Genomic DNA, 15497 nt, shown 5'->3' with positions numbered 1-15497 from the left:
GGCCTTTTTTGCCTTTACCTCCCTTCTCAGCTCATTTGCTCACATTGTATATAGACTTGTTTATACTGTATTATTGACTGTATGTTTGTTTTACTCCATGTGTAACTCTGTGTCGTTGTATCTGTCAAACTGCTTTGCTTTATCTTGGCCAGGTCGCAATTATAAATGAGAACTTGTTCTCAACTTGCCTACCTGGTTAAATAAAGGTGAAATAAATAAAATAAAATAAAAAAATATTCAGGACTCTGACATTACTCGTTCAAATATCTCTTTCTTAATGTCTTTCTTTTTATTTTGGAGATGTGTGTTTATCGTTTTGTATTGTTAGGTATTACTGCGCTGTTGGAACGAGGAACATTTCACAACGCCATGATAACATTTGCATAATATATGTACGTAGCCAATACAATTTAATTTGTATCCCCAAATGTCACCAGTTGTGAACTAGACATGTGTTTTTTTAGTTTGTAGGCTCTGTGATGGCCCTCCGTCTTCCTCCCTCTGCCTTTCATCCAGATCTCTTTTGGTTATTTGGGGATTTGTTGTAAATAAGCCCAAGTGTTGTCCAATTGGTAGAGAAGGAGATAAGAATGTAACATAAAAACACCACTCCTTCTCACTGGTCTGGTGGAGAGAGAGGGGGTGTGGTCTGGTGGAGAGAGAGGGGGTGTGGTCTGGTGGAGAGAGAGGGGTGTGGTCTGGCGGAGAGAGGGGTGTGGTCTGGTGGAGAGAGAGAGTGTGTGGTCTGGTGGAGAGAGAGGGGGTGTGGTCTGGTGGAGAGAGAGGGGTGTGGTCTGGCGGAGAGAGGGGTGTGGTCTGGTGGAGAGAGAGAGTGTGTGGTCTGGCGGAGAGAGAGGGGGTGTGGTCTGGTCGAGAGAGAGGGGGTGTGGTCTGGCGGAGAGAGAGGGGGTGTGGTCTGGTGGAGAGAGAGGGGGTGGGGTCTAGTAGAGAGAGAGTGTGTGTGGTCTAGTAGAGAGAGGGGGTGTGGTCTGATAGAGAGAGGGGGTGTGGTCTGGTACAGAGAGAGGGGGTGTGGTCTGGTAGAGAGAGAGGTGTTCCTTGCACCTCTTGGACTCTTGACCTCTTGGTTTCTCTCATTACATAATTATTATCCAAGATACTCCTGACCATTACACATAACCGAGACTATCACTGGCATCACATGATGCTATATTGTGTTACGGCACGTCTGATCAACTCCCACTGTTTCCACAGAACTCTAGAGTGTCATGGTGACCTAGGTCTACTGGATCACAGTAGTTCAGATGAGAATTTCAATTAACACCCTTCCTTGCAAGCTGTGGATTATTCAAACACTCAAAACCACTCTGATCGATTTTCAAATAATAAATACGTTATATATATATATATATATTTCCACACTGTGAGGTTGGAATAATACGGGGACATTTTGAAAATGATGATAATACCCTTTTAGTGTAAGAGCTGTTTGAAGAGATTTCAGCCTGTGGCATGGACTTTTGGCCTGCCTGGTGACATCACCATGTTAATCGAAAACAATCCCAGTAAGGTACTTACTTATAATGGTTACCCAGAAGTGATTTGATATTGAGATGAAAACAGTCGCGTTGGACTTTTAAGTGAATCGCAATTAGTTGCCGTTGCACATCGGAAGCCGAGAGGCTGCAGATTCCTGACAGACCAAATATAAAAGCTGTGGTCTATTTTAGGGCTCCAGTTGTCCTCTTTATCACAAGGAGAATGACAGACACAAGAATATGCAGTGTGATCTATGATGATGTTCAATTAGTCTGATCCACACAGACAACTACAGAATAAAAGTTGTCTGTGTTTCTTCTGAAAAGGGGATGGAGAGTGTAAATAAATGTTGAGTAGGATGAAGCTGTGCTCATCTGTTAGTTTGCAGAGTTATAGCCTAAGATAAGATACAGATGAACTCAAATATCAGTTTTAGTGATTGATGATTGGATGTGTTTATGTCCAAATCACTGATGTAAAATGAACCCACTGCCTCAGTGGGTAAAAAGGGGGTGACTTTTGATGCTTTTAGGACAACTGGGAGTTCGAGTTTTTTCTCTCTCTCGGGTTCCCAGTTGTCTTCAATGGACTGACTTGTTTTGAATGCGGCATTTATCCCGGTGATTTAAACTCGTTGAACCTTTTTTTATTTATTTTGGACGTGCCCCCGGATTTGATTGGGCACCACGAGGCCAACGCCTTCTGACGGCTCGTCAAACATAAATTAGCCACAACCGATAGGGATTTTGTCAACGTGACTGGAAGGATTCTCTCATGGTCTCAACAGGACTGCCTGTAGTGGGTAATATAAAGCCGACCACGGGTTCACCGGCGTTTGTAGAACTTGATCACCACCGATACGAACAGAAATATGTCCACAGCGTCTTACTCGGAGAGGATCACAATGGAGCCCCTGGTCGCAGCTATCGATCAAGGCACAAGCTCGACGAGGTTTCTGGTAAATTGACAAAGTCACAGCAAGCCTCTGAGTTCTGATTGGGTTGCGTTCTCCTGTTTTTCAGAAACTTCTTAAATGTAACTTCGTGTAATCCCCGAAAGTAATTATTTATCATGAGAACCATCAATAACTAGTGATTAAAAAAAAGAAAGATATATATATATAACAGTTCAGTTAAGAACACATTCTTATTTACAATTACGGCTTTGTTCAGGGACCGGTAAAACGTTGTCAGCTTGGGGATTCGATCCTGCAACCTTTCGGTTACTGGCTCAACGTTCTAACTAGGCTACCTGCCGCCCCAATGCATTCTCCAAGATTACAATCTCACCTTTCTGTACATTTTTTAAAATAAATTGTTGAGGCACTTTTGAAGACACAAGTACAAATATGATTTAAAAAAACAAATTTAAATATTTTATGAAGTATTCCCTATTTAACACTGTATGAATAAAGGTTTGGAATTACTTGTATGCTTTCTAAATATAGTATAATGAAATTTATAAAACCACAAACTGTAAAATTTCACCTTCCTTACAACTGTAAAATACATGTTTTAGTGTTCTAGAAAAATGTGCATATTTTCTGAAGGTATCTCTTGATCAAAACATCTGCCCCCACCAATGTGAACATCACACAGAGCTCTGGAGTGGCTTCCTGAACTCCCCAAAAAGTGTTTTTGTTTAAAATCTATGAATATATATTTTTAGATGTAATGGCTATAAATTGATCTCTGACTGTACTATAGTGATGAAACTACTATTTCCTGCTGTGCTACGATAAGGGTTTCAGGCTTGTGCTATGTCAGTGCCTGTGAAGTAGGGGTTCAGGCTTGTGCTATGTCAGTGCCTGTGAAGTAGGGGTTCAGGCAGGAGAGCAAAAAATATACTACTGTATCCTTGGGAACCAGGGCTATTACTCAATGCAAGCCATTTCCATCTACGGTGTCCACAGATCACTTTAGAACTGAAAATGTCGATCTGAACCGGTATCAGAACCACACAGGTCCCCTAAACGGGGGATTTTACATCTAATAGGTTTTTAAAGTAAACCGCTGTTTTCATCCTCATGCTAGCTAGCAGTAGCCACAGCAGCCATAATGGAATGTCACGTTGAACAACAAAGGAGCTGATTGGCTGACACTGCCATTCAGTTCAATGTTCTTTGTGTAACAGTTGAGATAATGGGACAATTAAGAGTATAACACATTTCTCATCCCTGGATTGAGGTATGTTTTCTGAGCCATATCTTGCTCCGTGGTGTCTACACAGGAAGACTGTCCGACCCCTAGCCCAATATTGGACTATAGAAGCCTAAAGTTACTCCTTATCGTCCAAGGACATAACATGTTCTGTTAAAGGTGAATTGGGTCTGGAAGCCAAAACGGCCAAATCCTCCATCTCTAAACGTGAATCGATTCTCAATTTCAGTACTGTTCTAGAAACAAAACCCCTCTACTTTCATATCACATCCCAAAATATTTTCACCAATGCAAAAAAAAAAAAAAAAAAACACACTTATGCTGACTGTTTTTAAACCGGTTACTGTAGGTTGCAGCTGACCAGTATTTTTCAGCGACAACATGTTTGTGGTGTCCTGTCTTCCATTTTTACACACGTGTTCAGAGACTCAGATAGCTAATTAACGCCGGTAGTCCACTCTCTCATTCGTCTGTTTTCTGTAAACAAGAGCTGTAGTAGCCAGAAAGCCTGATTCCTCTCTAGGTTTCTTCCTAGGTTCTGTCCTTTCTAGGGAGTTTTTCCTCATAGCCTGGTTCCTCTCTAGGTTTCTTCCTAGGTTTTGGCCTTTCTAGGGAGTTTTTCCTAGCCACTGTGCTTCTACACCTGCATTGCTTGCTGTTTGGGGGTTTTAGGCTGGGTTTCTGTACAGCACTTTGAGATATCAGCTGATGTACGAAGGGCTATATAAATAAATTTGATTTGATTTAGTAACATGGAAATACACTGAGCGTGTACAACAACATGTAAGGTGTCGAAAGCGTTCTACAGGGATGTTGACTGCAACGCTTCCCACAGTTCCTGTCAAGTTGGCTGGATGTCCTTTGGGTGGTGGACCATTCTTCATACACACGGGAAACTGTTGAGCGTGAAACGATCCAGCAGTGTTAGTGTTCTTGACGCCCTCAAACCGGTGTGCCTGACACCTACTGTCTTACCTCGTTCAATGGCACTTAAAATATTTTGTCTTGCCCATTCATCCTCTAAATGGCACACACACAATCCATGTCTCAATTGTCTCAACTCTTAAAAAAAAAATATATATATATATCCTTCTTTAGCCCGTCTCCTCTCCTTCATCTACACTGATTTTGAAGGTGGTCTCCATATGGGATCATAGCTTTCACCTGGCCAGTCTGTCATGGAAATAGCAATTGTTCCTAATGTTTTGTCCACTCAGTGGGTGTGTGGCCGTGTGGGAACCCATATGAAGGTGTAGATTTAACCTCTTCATTTTTGAAAATTATTTCTAAAGGGGTTGAGTTAAATGCGGAAGAGACATTTCAGTTGAAGGCATTCAGTTGTACAACTGACTAGGTATTCCCCTCTTCCTTAATGTTCAGACAGTGTCGCAGATCTTAACAAACCCACCCCGCCCCCCCTACAGAAGACTCCCTCATCCGGTGACTTGTGTGTAAGGTAATGGAACAAGTGTGTAAGGTAATGGAACAAGTGTGTAAGGTAATGGAACAAGTGTGTAAGGTAAGGTAATGGAACAAGTGTGTAGTGTAATGGAACAAGTGTGTAGTATAATGGAACAAGTGTGTAGTATAATGGAACAAGTGTGTAGTATAATGGAACAAGTGTGTAGTATAATGGAACAAGTATAATGGAACACGTGTGTAGTATAATGGAACACGTCTGACTTTGTCTGACCCTAGTGCCACTGTAAGCAGGGTTGATGTAGATAGTCATTCTTTTTTTAAGAGGGTCTCTGATCTCTCACCATTGATCACTACCTTGGTGGCAGCACTGGGATAACCCCCATCTCCATCCCTGCTTCTTTATACCTCTACCTGAATAAACTGTGAAGAGCTACTGTTTCACTTCTCTTGGTTAAACAGGAAGCTGTCCATTTTTGTAGAAGGCGTTGCGTTTTTTTTTCTTTTGACTCGTCCTGTTGTGATGTAAATATGTTCCAAGCGACGTGACGTTCTGGACATCCAGTCTTGGACAATGTTTCTAACTCTCACCAAAGTGTGTGTGACATGTAGTCTACACATTAACTACTATCCTATGGGTGAGAGGTGAAGCACTCCTTTTTTCAAATGGCCATAAGAGGACAGGAGTCCAGCTGGCAATTTAACATGTAAAAACAATGAAGGAACCACGTTAATGAATAACTGATGAACAAAACACACCGTCAGTATCTGGGGAAAACCTGACGATCTAAACCACTATGCAATTTGTCTTTCCCGGACTGTAAAACAATGCAAATTACATATGTTGTGTAAATTTGTTAGATACTACTACTAGTTAGGTTATTACTGCACTGTTGGAGCTAGAAACACAAGCGTTTCATTGACACCCGCAATAACATCTTCTAATCACGTCTGTGGGACCAATAAATGTTTGATTTGCTTTAGTGATTATTTCAAATGAGCATCACTTTTCACATTATTTTATTACTTCTGTAAATTCCATGGTATCTACTGCTGAGGACCGTCATCCATCTCTCAGGTAGTTATGTAACACCTGACACTTGTCCATCTCTCAGGTAGATATGTAACACCTGACAGTCGTCCATCTCTCAGGTAGTTATGTAACACCTGACAGTCGTGCCAAAACAAAGCAGACATTGTTTATCTGTCAACATTGTTGCTTGGCATGATCAGAGTATATATAAAAATAAAAAAAAGTATGTGAAATGTCAGATTAATAGTAGTGAGAATTATTTCTTTCAGCTTTTATTTATTTCATCACATTCCCAGTGGGTCAGAAGTTTACATACTCAATTTCTATTTGGTAGCATTTTGCCATTAATTTGTTTAACTTGGGTCAAAAATTTCAGGTAGCCTTCCACAAGCTTCCCACAATAAGTTGGGTGAATTTTGGCCCGTTCCTCCTGACAGAGCTGGTGTAACTAAATCAGGTTTGTAGGCCTCCTTGCTCGCACATGCTTTTTCAGTTCTGCCGACAAATTTTCTATAAGATTGAGGTCAGGGCTTTGTGATGGCCACTCCAATACCTTGACTTTGTAGTCCTTAAAGCCATTTTGACACAACTTTCTAAGTATGTTTGTGATCATTGTCCATCTAGAAGACCCATTTGCGACCAAGCTTTAACTTGATGTTGCTTCAATATATCCACCTAATTGTCCTCCCTCATGATGCCATCTATTTTGTGAAGTGCATCAGTCCCTCCTGCAGCAAAGCACCCCCACAACATGATGCTGCCACCCCCGTGCTTCACGGTTGGGATGGTGTTCTTCGGCTTGCAAGCCTCCCCCTTTTTCCTCCAAACCATAACGATGGTCATTATGGCCAAACAGTTCTATTTTTGTTTCATCAGACACAAGGACAAAAGTACGATCTTTCTCCCCATGGGCAGTTGCAAACCGGTCTGGGTTTTTATGGCTGTTTTGGAGCAATGGCTTCTTCCTTGCTGAGCGGCCTTTCAGGTTATGTCGAAATAAGACTCATTTTACTGTGGCTATAGATACTTTTGTACCTGTTTCCTCCAGCATCTTCACAAGATCCTTTGTTGTTTTGGGATTGATTTGCACTTTTTGCAGCAAAGTATGGTCATCTCTAGGAGACAGAACGCGTTTCCTTCCAAAGCGTTATGACGACTGCGTGGTCCCATGGTGTTTATACTTGCGTACTATTGTTTGTACAGATGAACGCAGTATCTTCAGGAATTTGGAAGTTCATCCCAAGGATGAACCAGACTTGTGGAGGTCTACAAAAATGTTTTTCTGGGGTCTTGGCTGATTTTCTTTTGATTTTCCCGTGATGTCAAGCAAAGAGGCACTGAGTTTGAAGGTAGGCCTTGAAATACATCCGCAGGTACACCTCCAATTGACTCAAATGATGTCAATTTGCCTAATCAGAAGGTTGTAAAGCCATGGCATAATTATCTGGAATTTTCTAAGCTGTTTAAAGGCACAGTCAACTTAATGTTTGTACACTTATGACATCATCATATTCATGGATTTTTGAAAGAGCTCACAGAGCTTGTTTCGTCATTCACAGCTGTCCCACAGTGTTATTTCTTCAGACTGAATTTATATCTATTTTTAATTGATTGAGATATAGCATATTGGGCCTAGATTAATCCTATACTGAAGAAAAACATAAACGCAACAATAAAGAAATCACAATTTTCGATTTGCACAAGAAATGTATTCATCTCAAATTTTGTGCAGAATTGTATTTTTAATAATCCTTGTTAGGTAGCATTTCTCTTTTGCCAAGAGAATCCATCCACCTTACAGGTGTGGCATATCAAGAAACTGATTTAACAGCATGATTACACAGGTGCACCTTGTGCTGGGGACAATAAAAGGCCACATTAAAACGTGCAGTTTTGACACACAACACAATGCCACAGGCATGCTGACTGCTGGAATGTCCACCAGAGCTGTTGCCATACAATTCAATGTTTATTTCTCGACCCTAAGCCCCCTCCAATGTCATTGAAAATTTGGCAGTATGTCCAACTGGCCTCAACTGCAGACCACCTTTATGGCGTTCTGTGGGTGAGCGGTTTGCTGACGCCAACGTTGTGAACAGAGTGCCCCGTGGTGGCAGTGGGCTTATGGTATGGGAAGGCATAAGCTACGGACATTGGACACAATTGCATTTTATCGATAGCAATTTGAATGCACAGAGAGACCGTGATGAAATCCTGAGGCCCATTGTCGTGCCATTCATCCGCCTCCATCACTTCATGATAATGCACGGCCCCATGTCGCAAAGATCTCTACACAATTCCTAGAAGCTGAAAATGTCCCTGTTCTGCCATGGCCTGTATACACACCAGACATGTCACCCATTGAGCATGTTTGGGATGCTCTGGATCGACGTGTAGGACCGCGTGTTCCAGTTCCCTCCAATATCTAGCAATGTTGTGCAGCCATTGAAGAGGAGTGGGGACAACATGCCACAGGCCACAAAGAGCCCTCATCAACTCTAAGTGAAGGAGATGTCATGCTGCATGAGGCAAATGGTTTTCTGATCCACGCCCCAAACTTTTTTTTTTTTAAAAAAAAGAAAAGTGACCAACCGATTCATATCTGTATTCCCAGTCGTGAAATCCATAGATTAGGGTCTAAAGAATGTATTTTAATTGACTGATTTTCCTTATGAACTGTAAATCGGTAAAATAATTTGAAATTGTTGCAGGTCACTTTAAAAAATATATTTTTGTTCAGTTTAATCTGATTTTTAAGATCACTTCCACAGTAGGAACAACTAACTCTTGTCGCTCCTCTCCTCAGGTGTTCAATTCTAAAACGGCAGAGCTGCTTAGTCACCACCAGGTTGGGATAAAGCAGAGTTTCCCTAAAGAGGGGTGAGTGCCCACACCTTACACTGCAATACAGTCCGCTTGCAAGGCCCAGTAACAATACTTTTATGAGCATACCTTCTATTCTCCTCCCCTCTTTTTCTTTTAACCTTTTATTTAACGAGGTTAAGTCAGTTAAGAACAAATTATTATTTTAAATGATGGCCTAGGAACAGTGGGTTAACTGCCTTGTTCAGGGGCAGAACGACAGATTTTTACCTGGTCGGCTCAGGGGATTCGATCTTGCAACCTTTCAGTTACTAGTCCAACGCTCTAACCACTAGGCTACCTGGCTCCACCCTTCTGGGGTGAATTCTGATCCAGGATTGGTCAGTGATGACAGGAAGAATGGAAAGAGGGAAATTTGGAAGGAGGATCTTTATGAGTATGTCAACATTTACCAAATCCCCTCCCTGGGTTGAGTCAACACTGAGTACTAAGAACTGAGGTTACACTTTAATGAAGATCCCTAGGATTTTATCCCCCCTTTAGCTGAATGCATGAGCTGTCAGAGTCCAATGTCCAGGACTTATTTACATTAGACAGACTATTGGGGTTCTGTGGGCCAGGCAGACTGTGGGGTTCTGTGGGCCAGGCAGACTGTGGGGTTCTGTGGGCCAGGCAGACTGTGGGGTTCTGTGGGCCAGGCAGACTGTGGGGTTCTGTGGGCTAGGCAGACTGTGGGGTTCTGTGGGCTAGTCATTCTGTGGGCTACTAAAGCCTTATTTGGAGAACTTACAGTGCATTCGGAAAGTTACGTTGCAGCCTTAATCTAAAATGGATTAAATTGTCCCTCCCCCCCTCCCCATCAATCTACACACAATACCTCCATAATGACAAAGCAAAAACAGGTTTTGACATTTTTGCAAAAAACAAAACCAATGATATCACGTTTACATAAGTATTCAGACCCTTTACTCAGTACTTTGTTGAAGCCCCTTCGGCAGCGATTACAGCCTCACGTCTTTTTGTTTGGTGTGACTCTACAAGCTTGGCACACCTTTTTTGGGGGGAGTTTCTCCCATTCTTCTCTGCAGATCCTCTCAAGCTCTATCAAGTTGGATGGGGAGCGTTTCTGCACAGCTTTTCAGGTCTCCAGAGATGTTTGATCAGGTTCAAATCCAAGCTCTGGCTGAGCCACTCAAGGACATTGAGACTTGTCCCAAAGCCACTCCTGCATTGTCTTGGCTGTGTGCTTATGTTCGTTGTCCTGTTGGAAGGTGGACCTTCGCCCCAGTCTGAGGTCCAGAGCACTCTGGAGCAGGTTTTCATCAAGGATCTCTCTCTACTTTGATCTGTTCATCTTTCCCTCGATCCTGACTAGTCTCCCAGTCCCTGCCGCTGAAAAACATCCCCGCAGCATGATGCTGCCACCACCGTGCTTCACCGTAGGGATGGTGCCAGGTGTCCTCCAGACATGATGCTACCACCACCATGCTTCACCGTAGGGATGGGGCCAGGTTTCCTCCAGATGTGACGCTTGGCATTCAGGACAAAGAGTTCAATCTTGGTTTCATCAGACCAGAGAATCTTGTTTAACTTCTTTAACAGTTTTTTTTACGTGAACAAATAACGAAAAGCTTTTGAACACGCAAATGTACAAACGCACATACCTTAGGTGACTTTTGGCAAACTCCAAGCGGGCTGTCATGAGCCTTTTTTACTGAGGTGTGGCTTCTCTCTGGCCACTCTACCATGAAGGCCTGATTGGTGGAGTGCTGCAGAGATGGGTTTTCCTTCTGGAAGGTTCTCCATTCTCCACAGAGGAACTCTTTGGTCACCTCCCTTCTTCCCCATTTGCTCAGTTTTGGCCGGGCGGCCAGCTCTAGGAAGAGTCTTGGTGGTTACCAACTTCTTCCATTTAAGAATGATGGAGGCCACTGTGTTCTTGGAGACTTAACGCTGTAGACATTTTTTTTGGTACCCTTCCCCAGATCTGTTCCTTGACACAACCCTGTCTCGGAGCTCTATGGACAATTCCTTTGACCTCATGGCTTGGTTTTTGCTCTGACATCCACTGTCAACTGTGGGACCTTTTTATATAGATAGACAGGTGTGTCTTTTCCAAATCATGTCCAATCAATTGAGTTTACCACAGCTGGACTCCAAGTTGTAGAAACATCTCAAGGATGATCAATGGAAACAGGATGTACCTGAGCTCAATTTAGAGTCTGATAGCAAAGGGTCTGAATACTTATGTAAATAAGGTATTTCTGAATTATTATTATTATTTTTTTCAATACATTTGCCCAAAATTCTTAAACCTGCTTTTGCTTTGTCATTATGGGATATTGTGATGTCATTATGGGGTATTGTGATGTCATTATGGGGTATTGTGATGTCATTATGGGGTATTGTGATGTCATTATCGGGTATTGTGTGTAGATTGAGATTTTTTTTTTAAATAGTATTGAATCAATTTTAGAATAAGGTTGGAATGTAACCATGTAGAGAAGGGGTCTGAACAGTTTCTGAAGTGTATACAGAGAAGCTGCTATTCACTATGGGCCTGGGTTCTTTTGGAAAGACTCTTTGACCGAGTCAGAACTTTAAACAAATTGTCTTTGACCCTGATGAGGACCAGTAGAAAAGAGAATTGGACCACATATGACTGAAAGACTTAAGTGTCAGTACCTGTTGTGCGTTCTATCCCTGATGATCACTGCACAACACCAAGCTGAAGTGTGACTCTTGTCATTCCACATTTTCACCATGTTCGTTCTCTGAACTGCTACTTTCTAATACTGGTAAAACCGTTTCCAACACTTAGTTGAACTCTGTGTGTGTGTGTGTGTGTCTCAGCTGGGTAGAAGAGGACCCTAAGGAGATTCTTCAGTCAGTTTATGAGTGTATGGAGAGGACCTGTGAGAAGCTCGGCCAGCTCAACATAGACATCTCCAACATTAAAGGTACTGTGTGTGTGTGTATATATATATTAGTGCCTTCAGAAAGTATTCACACCCCTTGACTTTGTCCACATTTTGTTGTGTTATAGCCTGAATTTAAAATGGATGACATTTTAAGTGTATTCTTTTTGTCACTGGCCCACACACAATACCCTATAATGTCAGTGGAATTATATTTTTTCAAAATCTTTACATAATTAATTAAAAATGAAAAGCTGAAATATATTGAGTCAAGTATTCAACCCCTTTCGTTATGGCAAGGAGCCTAAATAAGTTCAGGAGTAAAAATGTGCTTAAACAAGTCACGTAATAAGTTGCATGGATTCACTCTGTGTGCAATAATAGTTTATAGCACGATGTTTGAATGACTACGTCATCTCTGTACCCCACACATATAAATGATCTGTAAGGTCCCTCATCTCTGTACCCCACACATATAAATGATCTGTAAGGTCCCTCATCTCTGTACCCCACACATATAAATGATCTGTAAGGTCCCTCATCTCTGTACCCCACACATATAAATGATCTGTAAGGTCCCTCATCTCTGTACCCCACACATATAAATGATCTGTAAGGTCCCTCATCTCTGTACCCCACACATATAAATGATCTTTAAGGTCCCTCAGTCGAGCAGTGCATTTCAAACACAGATTCAACCACAAAGACCAGGGAGGTTTTCCCAATGCCTTGCAAAGAAGGGCATCTATTGGTAGATTGGGTTAAAAAAAAATAAAGCAGACATTGAATATACCTTTTTGAGCATGTTAAAGTTATTAATTACACATTGTAGTGACTGGGTATATTGATACACCATCCAAAAGACCCAGGTGTCCCTTCTAACTCTGTTGCCGGAAAGGAAGGAAACCACTCAGGCCAATTTTGTGACTTAAAAAAATACAAAAAAACAATGACAGAGTTGAATGGCTGTGATAGGAGAACACTGAGGATGGATCAACAACATGGTAGTTACTCCTCAATACTAACCTAAATGACAGAGTTTAATGGCTGTGATAGGAGAACACTGAGGATGGATCAACAACATGGTAGTTACTCCTCAATACTAACCTAAATGACAGAGTTGAATGGCTGTGATAGGAGAACACTGAGGATGGATCAACAACATGGTAGTTACTCCTCAATACTAACCTAAATGACAGAGTTGAATGGCTGTGATAGGAGAACACTGAGGATGGATCAACAACATGGTAGTTACTCCTCAATACTAACCTAAATGACAGAGTTGAATGGCTGTGATAGGAGAACACTGAGGATGGATCAACAACATGGTAGTTACTCCTCAATACTAACCTAAATGACAGAGTTGAATGGCTGTGATAGGAGAACACTGAGGATGGATCAACAACATGGTAGTTACTCCTCAATACTAACCTAAATGACAGAGTTGAATGGCTGTGATAGGAGAACACTGAGGATGGATCAACAACATGGTAGTTACTCCTCAATACTAACCTAAATGACAGAGTTGAATGGCTGTGATAGGAGAACACTGAGGATGGATCAACAACATGGTAGTTACTCCGCAATACTAACCTAAATGACAGAGTTGAATGGCTGTGATAGGAGAACACTGAGGATGGATCAACAACATGGTAGTTACTCCGCAATACTAACCTAAATGACAGAGTTGAATGGCTGTGATAGGAGAACACTGAGGATGGATCAACAACATGGTAGTTACTCCTCAATACTAACCTAAATGACAGAGTTGAATGGCTGTGATAGGAGAACACTGAGGATGGATCAACAACATTGTAGTTACTCCGCAATACTAACCTAAATGACAGAGTGAAAAGAAGGAAGTACAGAATAGATAGTATTACAAAACATGTTTCCTGTTTCCAACAAGGCACTAAAGTAATACTGAAAAAAAAAATGTGGTAAAGCAATTGGCTATTTGTCCTGAATGCAATGTGTTATGTTTGGGGGGGAAATACAACACATTACTGAGTACCCTCTCGCATATGTCCAAGCATAGTGGTGGCTGCATCATGTTATGGGTATGCTTGTAATCGATAAGGACTGTTTTGTAGGATTAAAAGAAACCGAATGGAGCTCAACACAGGCTAAATCCTAGAGGAAAACCTGGTTGTCTGCTTTCCACCAGCCACTGGGAGATGCATTCACTTTTCAGCAGGACAACGACATAAAACACAAGGTCAAATATTCACTGGAGTTGTTTACCAAGAAGACAGTGAATCTTCCTGAATGTCTGAGTTACAGTTTGAACTTAAATAAGCTTGAAAATCAATGGCAAGACTTAAATGGTTGTCCAGCAATGATCATCTACCAGTTTGACAGAGTTTGAAGAATTTTGAAAATAATAATGGGCAAATGTTGAACAATCCAGGTGTGGAAACCTCTTAGATTTACCCAGAAAGCCTCACGGCTGAAACCACAGCTGTAATCACAGTCACGGGTGTGACTACTTATCTGAATGAGCCATTTTATGTATTTCATTTTTTTGGAAAATTTAAACATTTCTAAAAAAACATGTTTTCACTTTGTCATTATGGGATGTGTGTGTGTGTGTGTGTGTGTGTGTGTGTGTGTGTGTGTGTGTGTGTGTGTGTGTGTTAAGTAATCTATTTAATCCATTTTGAATTCAGGCTGTAACACAACAAAATGTGTAACAAGTCAAGGGGTGTGAATACTCTGTACCTACAGTAGCACTCAGGATTCCATTGAATGCAGCAGGGGGTGTGGTGTTCGTTTTACCTTTTTTGTTTTGTTTTTGTGTTTACCCAGCTGTCGGCGTGACCAATCAGAGAGAGACTACGCTGGTTTGGGACAAAGAGACTGGGGAACCGCTCTACAATGCCATTGGTGGGTATTACCAAGCTCATTGGTAGTCACAAACGTATGTGCCAGAAAGTACGGGGTCACCGTCCCCAGTAGAAGGAACAGCCTGTTCACTTTTTCTGAGGGGGGATCAGAGTTATAATTCAGTAGTGGTTATAGGAACGAGTCCAATTCATTGGCTTTGACACACACTTTTTTTCCCCCAGTCTGATTCAGACAGCTACACTCAGCCCCCTCCCCCCAGTCTCTCCCTCAAACCTCCACACAGATCCTTACCGTAACTCAACTTAGTAAACTTAGTTGTGTCATGTGACAAACCACACAGCACATGGCCAGATTGCATAACATCATCCAATAGCATTGTTGCAATACCATTACACCCTCCCCCAGCTCCAGGAAGTACTGCATTATGTCATTACCAACAGTCGTGCTTCTCATTCTGCCAGTTCCACCACTGTCTATTGTTGAACATTGTAAGATACTATATATATATATATATATTATAATCTCTGGGTGATTTTATTCAATTGACGTTTTAGTTTTTTAGCAGTGAATTTTTTTAATTAAAAAAAAAAAAATTCTTTACTTAAAAAAAAATAAAAAAAATACTCCTTGTGTGCTGGTTATCTCTGTAGTTTGGCTGGACCTTCGTACACAGTCCACAGTGGAGAGGCTGATCAACAGCACCCCGGGAAAGAACAAGAACCATCTGAAGGTAAGAGGAGAGCCCTGTCCCAAACCAACCCCTAAACCAGTGGTGGGCTCCTCCAGGCCCTCATTGGA

General features: G+C 41.7%; 1 protein-coding gene across 1 annotated transcript in view; it reads left to right on the top strand.

Moving 5' to 3' along the window:
- Nucleotides 1–2231: 2231 nt before the first annotated feature.
- Nucleotides 2232–15497, top strand: part of LOC115113702 (glycerol kinase-like) — a 32097-nt gene continuing 18831 nt past the window's right edge. The window contains exons 1-5 of the mRNA XM_065016146.1: nucleotides 2232–2458; nucleotides 8918–8991; nucleotides 11788–11894; nucleotides 14661–14738; nucleotides 15350–15429. Of these exons, the coding sequence (XP_064872218.1) occupies nucleotides 2372–2458; nucleotides 8918–8991; nucleotides 11788–11894; nucleotides 14661–14738; nucleotides 15350–15429 (426 nt within the window). The 5' untranslated portion in view covers nucleotides 2232–2371. The remainder of the gene's footprint in view (nucleotides 2459–8917; nucleotides 8992–11787; nucleotides 11895–14660; nucleotides 14739–15349; nucleotides 15430–15497) is intronic.

The sequence above is a fragment of the Oncorhynchus nerka genome, linkage group LG3 (assembly GCF_034236695.1).
Source record: "Oncorhynchus nerka isolate Pitt River linkage group LG3, Oner_Uvic_2.0, whole genome shotgun sequence".
Classification (NCBI taxonomy): domain Eukaryota; kingdom Metazoa; phylum Chordata; class Actinopteri; order Salmoniformes; family Salmonidae; genus Oncorhynchus; species Oncorhynchus nerka.
Note: the sequence above shows the minus strand (reverse complement) of the source record. Positions and strands in the feature narration are given on the sequence as shown.